General features: G+C 45.2%; 1 protein-coding gene across 1 annotated transcript in view; it reads right to left on the minus strand.

Annotated features, from left to right (window-relative positions):
- Positions 1-790: 790 nt before the first annotated feature.
- UBTD2 (ubiquitin domain containing 2) overlaps positions 791-16000 on the minus strand; it is a 39504-nt gene continuing 24294 nt past the window's right edge. The window contains exon 3 of the mRNA XM_066329392.1: positions 791-1265. Within this exon, the coding sequence (XP_066185489.1) occupies positions 868-1265 (398 nt within the window). The 3' untranslated portion in view covers positions 791-867. The remainder of the gene's footprint in view (positions 1266-16000) is intronic.

Genomic DNA, 16000 nt, shown 5'->3' on the forward strand with positions numbered 1-16000 from the left:
CCTGCAGCCTCACCTGGCGCAGGGATGCTGTGGGGCACAGGGGCTGCCCCTCTCAGCACCACTCAGCTGAGCACAGCCTCTCAGTTTTGGGAGGGACAGCAATTCAGCAGGCACAGACTCAGGGGCCCGGGGGGCAGGAGGTGAGGCTGAGTGAGGGCTGGGGCAGGGAAATAAAGGACAGCAGAGCAGAGAGCAGCCAGGGCTGGGTTATTGCCTGAGGCTCGGAGCGCGGCGGCTCGGAGCCAGCGGTGGCACAGGGCTGTCCCTGCCACCTTGGAATGTACAATTCCCTGGTGTGAGCGTCACCAGGAGCTGCCAGAGAGCAAAGCCCAGCCCAGCTGCACTGCCCAGGGCTGGCTGAGCCCGGGCACAGCCGGAGGGATCCCCGTGACCGGCTCCTTCCCGAGGAACTGCGTGTGCTGCTGATACGGAACTGGAGACATCCATTCGCTTCCAAGTTGGTGTTTTTTAAATAAAAGTGCTCTCCGTTGCTCCGGCCTCACGGATCAGGACACCCCTGGCAGTTTCAGGATCGTTAAATAAGTGAACAATCTCTTTTCTGCCTCTCTTCCCTTCCTTTGCCCCGTTCCTCTTGCTGTCATGTTCAATACGAGATCAGCCCAACCCTGGAGACCAGGTCACATCTTTCACGTTTTTTTGCAGATCTCCATCACAGATGGAATTTTTTCGTTTTTTGCTGGTCATTCCTCGCCAACCCATCCACGAGCAGGACAACACCTCCCCCCCCAAAAAACCCCCAAAAACCCACCAGAAGAAGAAGAGAGGGCAGTGAAAACAAACCCCACAAAACAGCGACGGCGGCCAAGAGAAGAACCGAGCAGAGGGGGGGGTGGGCAAAATAAAAACTCAGTTTTCCACCGGGGTGGGATTGGCTAAGGGCTGGCTCACGATGACTTGCACCACGTAGTCCTTTGGGATTTTCAGCTCCTCCAGTTTCATTTTGTCTGCCAAGGGCCTCCCGGAGAAGAACCAGCGCTGGCTGCCCGGCTCCACTCCCTCCACGGCGTGCAGCCGCCGCTTCATGTGGTACACGGTGTCCATGCTGCGCACCAGCAGCTTCAGGTCTTTGCCCGTGGACAGGCGCAGGCGCAGCTGGCACTCGTGCCCGGAATTGGGAGGGGGCTCAGGGATGTCCAGAGTCTCCAGGTCACCCTTCTCCTCGATCATGTTGATGGGAGGTGCCAGGCAGTAGACAGGCAGCTGGTAGCGGTTGCCCAGCTCATCGTAGCACTCGGTGAGAGCACCTTGAGGAGAGGAAAAAAAAAAGGGGAAAAAAATAAAGAAAAAATTAAAATCAGTGGGAACTCGTGGAATATTTCACACTGGTGTGGTCACTCCGGGAAGTTTTGGCCTTGTTGTTTAATCACACGAGAGGTGAGTTTGGAATTTAGGCTTTAAAGCATAAAACGGAGCTGTCGCTCTGTTTTCACCTTCTGTTTTGGCCGCTCTGGAAGGTTTTGAAGTTAATTGCTTTGCCAGCCACAAAAAGAAAAAAAAGCTTTGTTTTATGAAGATTGTGAGGATATTTCACTGGATTTGGAAGGGAAAAGGCTAAAAAAGATTGGTTAAAATACTGCTTCCACCCCTAAGCAGTCCAAATTTTGGTCTTACTTATCCTCCTGCAGGACCAACAATTTGAGAGATCTCAATGACACGAAGGACAACTTCTGCAGGAATTATTCAGTCAAGCAAATACAGCCACACTCACCTGAAAACATGGAAAGTTTTAAAGGACCAGACCAAAATCATCAGTGCCCCACCTTGTCTGCATCCAGAAACTCGGGGTAGAGATAAAAGCACCTCCTCTACACAGCAAACAGCCCTTCCCTGCAGAGAAAGCCCCAAAGCAGGGAGGAGGGACGAGGATGTGCTCCCACTGTGTCATTCCCAGGAGGAATCTTTCAGCAGCAGCAGGGTTAAGGTTCAGGTCCAGCAAAAGCCACTTTGCACCAATTCCTGCTGCCCCCCTGAGCTGTGGGAATGCAGGAGAGCACCGTGAAAGGAGGATTTTGTCACTTCTCAAACATCCCCAGACTGCTGCGATGGTTTTTGGAGTGTTGCAGTGAGCACTGCCAGGACAAACAAACACGGCCACCCAGGGCTGCAGCTCCAGCACTAACACCAGGATTCTCTGACTCCCACATTTTCCAAGCCCTGGAGTGTCAGGAAGGGATTTTTATTTCCCCAAACTCCCCTGGGAAAATCTGGATGACCTGGGTGCTCAGGAATTCTCCCACATGCTGAAGTACCAAATACAGGCGGAGTTTTTTCACAGTGCAACTTTATCAAATAGATTTTTTTTTTACTTTATCAAACAGATTTTTACTTGATCAAATAGCTTTTTACTTGATAAGACAGATTTTCAAGCAGTACCCTACAAAAGCAGCAGCACATTTTTCTGTGCTGTTTTAAGGATTCAAGGCTGAGAAGGCTGAAAGCAGAGCCTGGGAAACTGAGGGAGCTGCATCCCGAATCCCAGCAGGAATCCCTTCTCACTGAGGTTAAAGCCCCTCTCCCCAGGTCTGAATTCACCTGCAGAACCAATTTCCACATTTCTGCCCCTAGAGGGGCACAGTCACTTGCCAAATCACCCATCCTTGTGGAGCTGGGAATGTTTGAAGAGGAGCCAAGTCCTTGAGCTACAGAATATTAAAAACCTCTTTGACTCTGTTCTGCACACAACAGCCAAGTGCTCCTTGTTAGAAACTAAGGGGGTTTTTTATTTGGAGTTTTTTTAATCATGCTGACACTGAGTTGTCTTAAACTTTGCTGTTTGATCAGCAAAATGACCACAATATGAAATTCTAACTCAGGGATATGTGGTGTCACCCAGCCCAGTGTAACAGCAGCATCTTCTGCTGGAAATCTTTAGGATAAAAATCCTCTTCTTTAAGGATAATTTGTGTTTGTGAAAACACACAGAAGAAATCAATCAAAAGATCAGTGTTTTAAGCTTTCTCTCTGTACAGGCAGCACCAAGGCATCTGTGCTCTGAGATTTATGAGAGAACAAAAAAAAAAAAGGAAATAAAACTAAATAAATTACACCAACTCATTACAATGTTTTACCATTAATGAATTTCAGAGCAAATCAACTTTTCTCAAAGCTGTGTTGGACCCAAACTCTTTTATGGTTCTTTGTCATTTACAGACTCGAGCCTGATGTTTCCACACTTCAGTTTTGTTTTACCACATTCATTTCACTCCTCATCTCTTTGCTAAATGTCCCAGGACTAAATTCCAGACACACAAACAATTTTGCTGCTAAAAAACAAGCCAAAATCTAAACCTCAACAGCCTTTCAATGGAGCTAAAGCAGCTAAAATTTCTTCAGAAGCCATTTCTCTTAAAAAGACTGCATCAGCTTTAGAAGAGCACCTCCAAGAGTTAATTTTCAACAACGTGGGGGGAGCTTGCTGAGGAATTTCTTCATCATTTATCTGGGTGCCCAGCTGAACTAACAGGGAGGTCAAAGCTGATGCTATAAACACTGGATTCCTTAATCATCATCAGATCAGCAATATCAAAACAAATCCTCTCCAACAGCAGCTCACTTGGAGGTCTGCAGCTAAAATAAAAATTATATAAATAGGAAAAAAGACACAGCAGCAGAAAGCTCCTGCCAATAAAAGCTCACGGCCCCATCCCAGACTGAGAAATGGTTTCTGACAAAGTGTTAATGTAAGAACAGGTTATTGCAAACCTCAGGAGGAATCCCAGCCTTCAGTCCTCCTGCTGAAAATGTCCCCAAATATCCCAACCTGGGAACACCTCCTGACATTGCTGATCTAACTGAAAATCCCAGGAAATCAAAGATCCCAACTAGGAAACACTCCTGACATTGCTGTTCTAAAAAAAATCCCAAGAAATCAAATATCCCAACCTGGGAACATCTCCTGACATTGGTGTTCTAACAAAATATCCCAGGAAATCAAAGATCCCAACTAGAAACCACGTCCTAACTTTGCTGTTCTCGCTGAAAATCCCATTTCTGATCCTTCCTGCAGGATACAGCAGCTTGGACCACATTTAGCTAGAAAGGGCACTAAAAGAATATCAAGTTTTTAGGAGAAAGTGAAAAACAAGAGAGAAATAATTTATTTTTTTAGGTTTTTCTGTTCCTTAGGCCAGCAGGAAGGATGCAGCCTCCTCGACCCAGAGGAGGAAAAGGCAGCACAGAAATGCTCAGAGCTGCAGGAAAAACCATCCCACATCCCAACTGAGCCTGATTTCCCTTTCCCTCCCCAAACCTGAGCAGGTTCAGGTGCCAAAACCTCGAGGATTGGAGTTTCCACTGCTGCATCATCCAAAGAAACCCCTGGAAGGGGCAGATTCCAGGGGAGGAAAGCAGCAGGAAAGGAAGGGTAGCAGACAGGAATATACAATACAAAAAAAAAAAAAAAAAAAAAAAAAAAAAAAAAAAAAAAAAAAAAAAAAAAACCACCAAAAAAAAAAACAAACCCAAAAAGCAGATGGGATTATTTTAATATTTCAGAACTAACACGGGCTTGGAGAGTGAGGAATTCTGGAAGGAGCTACAAGGCAAAGCTTCTTGTTGGTTGTTATCCAGGTAGGACAGGTAGGAGACAGCTTGAGAATTTCAGAGGGGAAAAATAAGCAGATGTGATCATCAAGCAGAAGGAACAGGAAGATTTTGAAGTTAATTGCTTTGCCAGCCAGGAAAAAAAAATTACTTTGTTTTGTGAAGATTATGAGGATATTTCACTGGATTTGGAAGGGAAAAGGCTAAAAAAGATTGGTTAAAATACTGCTTCAAGCCCTAAGCAGTTCAGAGTTTATTTATCCTCCTGCAGGATCAACAATTTAAGAGATTTCAATGACAAGAAGGACAACTTCTGCAGGAGTTATTCAGCCCAGCAAATCACACTCACCTGAAAACACAAGAGGTTTTAATGCATTTGAAAAAGCATTTTGGCATTTCCTTCAGGTGCACGCCATTCCCTTCAGGAAAATTCTTGTTTTCTGTTCATAAAGGGCCTCCAAGTTTTAGAGCAATTTTGAGGAGCATTGCTCAGAAACACCCCAAATTTAAGAACTGAGCAGATTCCCATGTTTTTTCTTTTTTCCCCTCCCCTCAGACAGATTTGCTGCAGGAAGAGAAATTAAGACAACAGCACCCAAAATGCAGCATTGCAGCGAGACTCAGCTAATTTAAGGAGACTTGCCTGTGTGTAACACATTTGCCCAAGGAGCAGCTGGTTCAGTTGTTTTTTTCTGACTGAAAATCCCCACTCCAAAGCCAAGCTGAGCCTGGACTGCTGAATAAATTGGGGTTCCACCTGTGGAGTATTGATTTGGACCCAGTATAAATCACCAATGCCTGAAATTCAGTAGGAAAACAAAAGGGTCTCTGGGTCTTAGAGCAGAGCAGATCCCAAGGAGCAAAGATGAGGCAGAAAACCTGAATTCTCTCTTTATTAGCTGCTGATTCCAGGTCTGGGCTGGGAAACACAAGGTTTTTTAAGGAGGAAATTCCCTGTGCTGACATCAGGAGCAGGTGGGAGAGGTGGAGGGAGCAGGGCTGGGACAAGAGCAAACACACCAGTGCTCTGTTCCACTCCCCTCCAGACTGGGAGGAATTCACACCAAAAAAGCTCTTCCTGACTCAATCCTGCTCCATTCATCCCTGCAAGTGTCCAAGGCTGCTGTTACCAGCGTGGCTTTGCTGTTTTCCAGAGGGAAATGGGTGGGAATGCTCGTGCAGGTCAGTGCCTTGCACTGAGTGCAGAGAAAAATAAAGGAACTGATGGTATGGGGGAAACATTTGATAATAAACCACCCACTTAAACCCCCTCCTGTGCTTCTTCCACAGGAAATTTCCATGGGTTATGCAAATTTGAGCTGCCAGAAAGCTCCTGGAGAAAGGTTTGGATCCTAAAGCAGGGCTCTGCTCTCATCCCCAGCCTCCCTCTGTCACTGCAGCTCCTTCAGGAGTGGGGTTTGCACATAATGGGCATGAAGCATTTAATAATTCTCATTTTGAATCCATGGAGAAGCAGCTCTTCCATTATGGGAACATTATTGGTCTGGCTCCATTCCATGCTGGAGAACAACTCCCAGAGGCAGCAGGAGCTCCCAGGAGCAGCTCACTGTGGCTCTGATTCCAAGGGAAATTCCAGCTTTCCCTGCCAATACCTGTCTTCCCAAACCAAAACCCTCCATTCCATGCTGGAGAACAACTCCCAGAGGCAGCAGGAGCTCCAGGAGCTGTTCATTGTGGCTCATCCTCACTTGTGCCCAGTGGCACGAGACACACAGGGATTGAAATTAAAAATGGGGGGAAATGAGGAGACTCTGACACCCTCCCCAACCTCAGCTGCTTTTCCTGCAGTCACAGAAGAGGAGGGACCTCTGGAGGTCACCCAGGCAGGTGTGACACATCCAGGTGGGTTTGGGATGTCTCCAGAGAGGGAATTCCACAGCCTCCCTGGGCTCTGCCACTCTCCACAGAGAGAAGTTTTTTCCTCATGCCGTTCATACCAAAATAAAACTTTTAAAAGAGCAAATCCCAGCTGGAGAATCCAACCAAAGATCCCTCAAAGATCCCAAGCCACCCTGCCTCAAACTGAGCAGAACTCAGCCTAACACAGGGCAGGTCAGGGTGAGCTCTAACTGAACAGGTTCCTAACACTGAACAGATTGTCCAGAGAAACTGTGGCTGCCCCATCCCTGGAATTGTCCAGGGCCACGTTGGAAAAAGCTGGGATAGTGGAAGGTGTCCCTGCTCACGGCAGGGAGTGGGACTGGATGAGCTTTAAGGTCCCTTCCAACCCAAATTTGGGGAAAAATTTGCCATGTGCATCACTGGGCTTGTTGATCCTCTCTCCCTTTATCACAGCAGAGCACTAGCATCACTTCATTCATTAGCGCTAATTAACTAGGCTGAAAGTGAAAGATAATTAACACAGCCTTCTGAAACAGAGGGATTTCTGCTAAATGAGCCACTCCTGTTCAGATTTTAGCCACAGCTCCCAGGTGTGCAACCCTGAGCGTGTGGAGAGGGAGAGCAGAGGGATCAGCACAGGGAACAGGGAGGGGACACTTTGGGAAGAGCTGCTCAGGGCCCTGAACCAAATTCCTCTTAAAAACCACCCTGATTCCAACAGCAGCAGTGGCAATCCTGTCAGAGGAGCTGCAATCTGTGCCCCCACCCCTCTCACCTGATGGACAATGGGGGAGCAGGGAAGAAGGGACCTACACTAGGAACTCCAAATTTCCCAGTGTAACTTCCACCAAGGACCAAATCCCTCCCTAAAACAGCTTCACCAGAGCTCCGATTCCTCCAGCCTGTGCACCTCAATGGCTTTGAGAAATCAAGTAATTATGCATTAATGCTCGGCAGTTGTCGTGTTACCAACACCATATGTACTGCCACTTCCACATCCCTGCAAAACTTGGATCCGAGATTGCATGGAAGGAACAGCTTCCAAGAGATGTTCCATCGGGGTTCAAAGATGACAAGTCGTTTTGCTAATGAAGTATTCATCTACTACTCTGCTTTGCATGTCATGAAAATAGATGCCTGTCTAGACAGGCTTCTTAGATAAAAATTTTAAAATAAAATGGTTGGTAAAAGAGCTTCTCTGTGTATCCTCTTCATTTACATTTGCTGTTCTGCATGATCGAGCTTCTTCAAGGGGCTGGAGGGTTTTGGAGGAGAAAAGGAAAAGCAGAATATCATCATCAGCTGAGGCTGCATGGCATCCCTCTGAGCACAGTGTGTGAGTGCCCAGGCCACTGCTCAGGGTGAGGCTGAAGCCAGGTTTGCAGGGGTTGTCACTGCCTTGGTCACCACTGATTGTTTTAGGCTGCTGTTCCCGTAAATGCAGAGTGACCACGCGGCCCTGAGCAGCCCAAATCCCACAGCTGACACGGCTCCAAGGGAAAACCAAACAGGAGGCTCACATCATCCACGGGACAGAGATCTCCTTTCCCTTGCCAACCACTGACACAGACAGATTTTATCCCTGGAAGTTTACCAAGTGTCCAGGAATTCCTGCGACACTCCAGGGATGGGGATCCAAACCTCCCTGGGCAGTTCCCATTCCTGAGCGCCCTTTCCATGGAGAAATTCCTGCTGCTGTCCCCCCTGAGCCTCCCCTGGCCCAGCCTGAGGTGTTCCCTCTCCTCCTGTCCCTGTTCCCTGGCTCCAAGCTCCTTCCAGGGAATTGCAGAGACAGAAGAGGCACAGCCTGACCACGACAGGTTGGGATGTTCCAGCAGCACCTGGTGAGCACAGACCTGGAGCTGCTCCACCTCCTGTGCCCTCCAGGTGGGGAGTTCAGCCTCCAAACAATCCCCTGCCCATCAGGGAGGGCTCAAAATGAGATTTCAGAGAGTTTAATCCCAGCTCTGTGTGGAGCTGGAAGGAAATCTGGGCTGATAAAACACTTGTTGAAGCTCCAGGTGAAGCAGCGACGACCACTCAGACTGAACACCAAATAAAAGTTGGCTTTGATGGAGACTGTTGTTCAGCCTCCAAACAATCCCCTGCCCACCAGTGCTCAAAGTGAGATTTCAGAGAGTTTAATCCGAGCTCCAAGTGGAAGGAAATCTGGGCTGCTACAGCACTTGCTGAAGCTCCAGGTGAAGCAGCAGCAGCGATGACCCCTTAGACTGAACATCAGATAAAAGTTGGTTTTTTTTGAGTGTGGAGTTCTCTCCCAGCTGCTTGCAGGGAGAACAAGAGGTGGGAAAACTCAAATTGAACAAATTCCCCCCATCACCCATCTGAAAATAAACCTGCAGCACAAGGCACTGGGGGTGGAGGGGATTAAAGGAGGTGACAGGAAGATCTGAGGCTTTATTTGCTCCTCACCTCCACGCTGCTGCTGCTCCTTCAGAGTGGAAAAAATCTAAAATAACAATCTTAATTTAAAAAAATCTAAAACAATAATGAAAAAAACCACCAGAGGAAAAAGGATTGATTAAGCACAAAGGTGGAAGATTGAACGTTGGTGCTGCCTCATGCCCTGAGCAGATGGTGAGAGCCCAGAAAGGTTAAAAATTCAAGCCTTTGCTGTAGCTGTGACCTTCCCTGATCACTCAGGAATTATTAAAAGCACCTTGGAGGTTTCATTGTTCCCGTGCAGTTTCAGGTAGTCAAAACACAGATGGAAACACAAGAGTTCACTTTGCTGCAGGTTTTGTTTGCAATAAAGCTACAAACCAAACGTTGCTTGCTCTGGGCTGGGCTCAGACGTGGCTCAGCAGAAAAAAAAAAAAAATAAACCTTTTTTTTCCCCAGTGATAACTTTCTCAGTGATAACTGTCAGCAAAAAGCAGCTCTCAGCTCTAGGTTCAAGAAAACCCTTCAAAATCTGGATTCTTTCAGAGGTCAAGCTGTCTGTAACACACCCAGTGAATGACTGGAAGTCATCAGCCTGAGGAGGCTGGGGAATATTTAAAAATACTGAAAACACCTCCTGAGTGCTGCCCACGTTGTCTGTGACACCTCAGGTAGGATTTCCTCAGCATTACCTGCTCCAAAAATGGTTAAAGGGAGAAGCTTTCTGGGGCTCAGACACTTCTGGCCATAACAACTACTTTGCCTTGGTTTTGGAGAAAATTATTATTATTATTATACACAATATTAAATACATATAAGATTCAACGTTAGATTATTTATATCCCTGAAGCCAAACCAGCAGAAGATGCCAAATGTTTTGGCCACAATCAAGTGGAGATGACGGAGGAGGAGTGGGATGAAGCAGGTGAGACACCCAAGGGCTGGCTGAACCCCTCATTTACCAACCTGAGCACCAAATTTATTCCAAACCATCCCTGCAGATCACCAGGGAAGGCTCAGAGTGCTCCCACTGCAACCCTCAGGGGGGGAAAAAAACACATTTTCAACTTCATTTCCCGCTTAGATTTTAAACAGGTCGTATTTCTTTGTTCTCATTTCCCAAGCAGACAGCAAGGCAGATGGAGCTGATCCTTAGAGCCACGACTGTGAGCAGCCAATAATGAAGTAAAAGTCCACTCCTGGGGGACATTCAATAAGGCACACATCATGTCCTGACCACCACCAGATACCACAGGAGCATTATTCACCAAAGCAGACACGCCTGTCTGCAACACCCAGATCAACAAGCAGCTTCCTACATCAGGAATTTGTTATTCTGTCAAAAAATCTGGGTTTGTTATGAGCATTTCATGGCCAGCTTGAGTTTGTTGCTTTGGAGTTTTTTTTCTTTTTTTCTTTTTTCTTTTTTTTTTTTTCTTTTTTTAAAGGAATTAGCTGTAATTTTTTTCTAGCCACGCATTAATGGTTAAAAATATCCCTAAACCAGCATTTCTGAAAAGTGTTGCAGAGTCATCCTCCCCACACCAGAAAAGACAAACTGAAACCCAAGACAGGAAACAGAGAGGCAAGAGCTACAGGGGAAGAGAAGAGCCCAAGCAATTGTGTTGACAAAACTCCCCAAAAATACCTTTCAAAACGCCAGAGCAGAAGTTCAAGATATTTAAGGAAAAAACAACAGTGTGGGGTTTTTATTTGAAGGGTTCAGAGTTTCTAACCTGCACTGAGATATATAAATACTCCAGCCAGTCGTAACTGCTTTACATCCCGAGGCTCTGATTCATTTTCCTTCCACTTGAAGAAAACACTGGGAATTCTGCATCCCTCAGGAAGGATGTTGTGATCTATTTTAAAATTATTCATCACAGCAGAAATGATGGAAAGCAGCATCTTCCTTGGAGGAGGCTGTTGAGGAAAGTGATTCTTTTTCGAGGTAAGGAGGAATTTGGAGACACAACCACAGAGCACCTCCTTTACTCCAAGCATGGCCATTCCCAAAGGGAATAAACCATTTTTTTTCAGGTGTGATGGACACAGAAAAGGCCAAGAATCACCAAAAGAAGAGACAGCAGAGGAGGAGGAGCTGCCCCACTGTGCCCTGAGCAGGCTGTGGGAGCTGGAGCAGGATAATCCCATATCCAGGGAGGGAGCACCCAGCCTGGAGCTCAGGATCCCTCACTGAGGTGGAAAAAGGAATTCCTGTGGCCTTTGGGGACACTTCTCCTCAGCAGGAGACACTCGATGAGGAGCCAGGGCTGCTCCAGGAATTTTGGGGTTGCTCCAGGACTGCCCCACTCTGGGAAATGGATTTTGGGCTGAGCTGGGCTCCCTCACTCTGGGAAATGGATTTTGGGCTGAGCTGGGTTCCACACTCTGGGAAATGGATTTTGGGCTGAGCTGGGCTCCCTCACTCTGGGAAATGGATTTTGGGCTGAGCTGGGTTCACACACTCCAGGAAATGGATTTTGGGCTGAGCTGGGTTCACACACTCCAGGAAATGGATTTTGGGCTGAGCTGGGCTGCCCCACTCCAGGAAATGGATTTTGGGCTGAGCTGGGTTCCACACTCTGGGAAATGGATTTTGGGCTGAGCTGGGCTCCCTCACTCTGGGAAATGGATTTTGGGCTGAGCTGGGTTCACACACTCCAGGAAATGGATTTTGGGCTGAGCTGGGTTCACACACTCCAGGAAATGGATTTTGGGATGAGCTGGGTTCACACACTCCAGGAAATGGATTTTGGGCTGAGCTGGGCTCCTGCACTCCAGGAAATGGATTTTGGGCTGAGCTGGGCTCCCACACTTTGGGAAATGGATTTTGGGCTGAGCTGGGCTCCTCTGCTCTGGGAAATGGATTTTGGGCTGAGCTGGGCTCCTCTGCTCTGGGAAATGGATTTTGGGATGAGCTGGCCTCCTGCACTCCAGGAAATGGATTTTGGGCTGAGCTGGGCTCCTGCACTCCAGGAAATGGATTTTGGGCTGAGCTGGCCTCCTGCACTCCAGGAAATGGATTTTGGGCTGAGCTGGGCTGCCCCAGAGCTGGTGAGGAGCCCAGAGGAGCAGCAGCACAGAGCAGTGCCATGGCACATTTCTGTCACTCCTGTCCCTGCCTGGCTGTGAACACCCAGCAGTTTGGGGTGGCCAAAACCGAGGTGGCAAACAGCAAAATTGGGATGCAGCTCCCAGCCCCTTTTCCAGAGCACCCCTGGGTGCTGGGAAGGATTAAAGCAGCCCTTTTATGAAATATTCCCTGTATCCAGTCCCCATTTCAGCCAAGCTCAGCCTACAGAGAGGACTTGACGTCAAAACCCCATAAAAATAGCCCTGGATGTGTAGAAGAAAAAGCAAAATAAAAGCACTCTCCTAATGCACACAGGGCCTCAGTGCCAGCAGCAGCTTGTCTGCTTCCTCACCAGACAGCAGCAATTTTGGGTTTTAATCCCTGCCTTTTGGGTTGGTTGTTATTTTATTTTTTTTAAACTGAAGTAAAAACAAGCCAGAAAAACCTCCCCTTGAACTAATAACTGCCGTCTCCTGAGCAGAGTTTAGTCAAAAATACCCCAAAGCAACAGAGCAGGAGGCTCAGCTGTAAATTTTATGATTTTCACTACAGGTTTTGGAGTTTCCTTAAGTTTTTTTGCCCTGCATTTTCCTCTTGGTGCTACTGCTGATCATACTGACAGACAGGCTTTGATAGCCAGACCTCCCAAAGCTTTCATAACTCTGCTGGAATCTAAAATTAGACAGCCACAGCCACCAAAATATCATTTAGTCCCCTTTTAAAGGGGCATCAGAGAAACCTGAGCGAGGATTTGGCATCCTCACAGAAAAAACACATTGTCCAGCAACGTTTTACACGTGTGTGGAGGATATAACCCATCAAAAACATCATTTTTGATGATAATTAAAAAGCCTCTCTTTGGACAAGAAGGCAATTCTTAAAGCTTTAATTCCCAGCAATTTTCAGGGACCGAGAGGAAGAAAAACCACAAAGGACCTCGTGGCTTTTCAGGGCAGCAGTTTTCACAGGGGATTCAATTTAAACGCTGAAGACGCTCCAGCCAAATTCACCGTACGGGTTCAGTCCATCACCAACTCATCCACACAACAGGCAAGTTCAACACTGCCAGCACACAAAAAAAACCCTGCAAAATGACACAGTCCCACTTCTGGAGCTGCTTCATTTACAGGAAGCACCCACGGAATGGTCAGTGTTAAAAGCCTCCTGGATTTGATAGCGTTTTGGGGCAGGTATTTTGGGAGTTGCTGTGTGAATTTCAATACTGAGGCTGGGCTGTGAGCACACACACACACACACTGACAGCTCAGTTCTCCATCAGCATCAAATCAAAGGAACTCGATAAATGGAGATTCTCATCAAGAAATAAATAAAGAGGGGAGTTTTCAGCACAGCGAAAGGTAAACTTTTATAGTGACTATGAGTGATAAAAAACACCCACAACCCAGAGGTGGTGGTGGAGTTCCCATCCCTGGAGGTGTCCAGGGAACAGATTCCACAGAGCTGTGTGTTTCTGCTGGAATTTGGGCAGCTCCAGAGATGGAATTCTGCTGTTAATTATATTTTTGTGTGAAGGCAATATTGGATTTACCTGTGACTGAGAGATGTGGAGGTGGCACTCAGTGCTCAGGTGACAAGGTGGGACTGAAATCTTTTCCAACCTAAATAATTCTAATAAGTAATTCTAATAAACAATAAATAATTCTGGGATGGTGTGTGGTTTTTTATGCTGGAATTAGGGATTAGTGGCAAACACACTGTGCCTTCCCCATGCTGCTGCTCTTGGCTTTCAGGGGTTTTCTTGTTATTTAGGACTTTTAAAAATGCTTTTCTAATTAATATTTCACCCTCCAGGAGAAGAAAACGCTCTGTTCAGAGCAGGAATGTTTCAGTGATGTCCTCTGAGTTCTCCGCAGCATTCCAGGGAAATATTCCAGGGAAAAAGGTGATGTGGAGTGGTTTAAGGCTAAACTGAACCTGGATTTTATTACCAGTTAAAGATAACCCGGATTTTATTACTTATTAAAGGTAACCTGGATTTTATTACAACTTTCCCCAGTGTAAATTGAGTTTTTCTGCCGTTTCAAATTTATTTTTCAGCAACAAAGCAAAACAACACAAGGGTGAAAATATTCAGCCCCTGAGGTAGATCCAACCCCAACCTCCTGGGAAATCTGCAGCACATGAAGTGCCCATCCCAGAATTTAAAAACTCCACTTAACCCCCAGCCAGACTGCAATTAATATTAATGACCTGCAGGCCAAGTGCAGCTCAACATTAACATTATTAGAAAATACTACACGCTCCAAGATTTCCTGCTTGAGAGCTGAGAAGTCTGGAAAACTCTTCTCCATTAAAGTCAAATCGACTCATTAATAAAATATGGAGGATGTGCTACTTTAAGACAAGAGGAGAGGGAAAAAAAAAAAAGAAGTATAAATCGGTGATAACGTTATTTCTATTTTTAAATCCATCCCACGGAGTCACCCAAGATAGATGAGAAGTGCTAAGCCCATCCCACTAGCTCATTTATTTATTTAATACTTCTTAAATGCTATTTTTACCAGCAGAAGCCAGCAAAAGGCATCCATTAGAAAAATTACACTGCTGAGAGTCTTCCTCACACCACACCAAGTGAGGGATCTGGCTGAAAGCAGCCTCAGAAAGAGATTTATTTTATTTTATTTTATTTTATTTTATTTTTTCCCTTTCCTATAGGATTCTGGAATTAAAAAAAAAAAAAAAAAAAAAAAAAAGGCAAATTTTATTTTTTGCAGCATCAGCTAAGCCCGAATCTCTCCGTGCAAAATCTGTATTTTGTCAGTCAGTCCTTACTCACTCCCCAGCTCCTCTCACTCCTCCAACTCCTGCAAGGTTCTTATTTTTTCTCAGGAATCTGTGGCCTGGGGACAGCCAAAGGTGTTTTTGGGGTAAGATTGGGTTTTTATTTTTCTTTTTCAGCCTCTACACACAGAGCAAAGCAATGAAAGGAAACACCCCAGCCCGTGGGAATTGCATCATTGTGCAAAAAAAAAAAAAACCAAAACAATAAATGAGTGAAAAATCCTTCCAATTGAAAGGAATTTATAAATATTTAAATAGAAAGGAAAATAGAAATATTTTCTTGGGAAAATATTTTGATTCCTCCACCACGAATATAAAGAATTGGAATTCCTGGGGCACTCCAAAACTCCCTGGCAGGGAGAACTTTGCCAACAGCTGATGCCCAAAAGCATCACTAAAGCTGAATAAAAAAAAAAAAAAAATTAATCATGCAATTTTGTGGGCAGAAAAATATCCCCAGTAAACTTCACATTCTGGATAAAAATGATAAAAAATCCTAAATATTCCTCCTGTGTGAGGAGCCAGGCCTGACACAGCTTTGACTGCTGAGGGATTTCTGAGATATTCTGAATATTCTGCATCTGGACCTTAGAAAGCAGATTATAACCTGCCAGCAGTGGGCAGGGCTCAAAGCAAACTGCTGAAAAAACAAAATTTAAAACTTCACATCCTTTTTTTTTTTTTTTTTCCCCAAATCTGGGAGCCTTGAAAGAGCACGTGACACATCCTCAGTTTTCCTGTGCCCCCAAAGTTCCAGGCAGGAGGAAACTGCTCCAATTATATTTGAAAATATTTTTATTATTTTATAACAATATTTGTTTTTTTATGATTTGCATTATTTTCTAATAATAATCATTATAAAGCTCATTTTAATATTCTTACAGTATTCAATTATTTTATAAAATAGCCTATTATCCTAATTACTTATTATTTTATAATAATTATTATAAAATTCTAATAATCATTTCATTAGTTTAATATTATTTTCTTATTTTATAATATTTTTAATCACAATAATGATAAAGATAATTTTTACCAGGCTCTTGAATGCTCAAAACCAGACTCAGACCCTCACTGAGAAGAACTTTCCAAAATTAAAGACAATTTTTGAGGGCTGCAGCCTGATGTGAGGAAGGCACCACAGCAAATGGTAATCTGTATTTTATTCCACCTTCCCCACCTATAAATTGCATTTTAATATAATATAAATTATTATAAACTAATATAAATTAATATAAATCCTGGCATGGACAATTTATATTTTAGCAACTAAAAACAATGCAGCAACTCCTT

Source organism: Sylvia atricapilla, chromosome 14 (assembly GCF_009819655.1).
Source record: "Sylvia atricapilla isolate bSylAtr1 chromosome 14, bSylAtr1.pri, whole genome shotgun sequence".
Classification (NCBI taxonomy): domain Eukaryota; kingdom Metazoa; phylum Chordata; class Aves; order Passeriformes; family Sylviidae; genus Sylvia; species Sylvia atricapilla.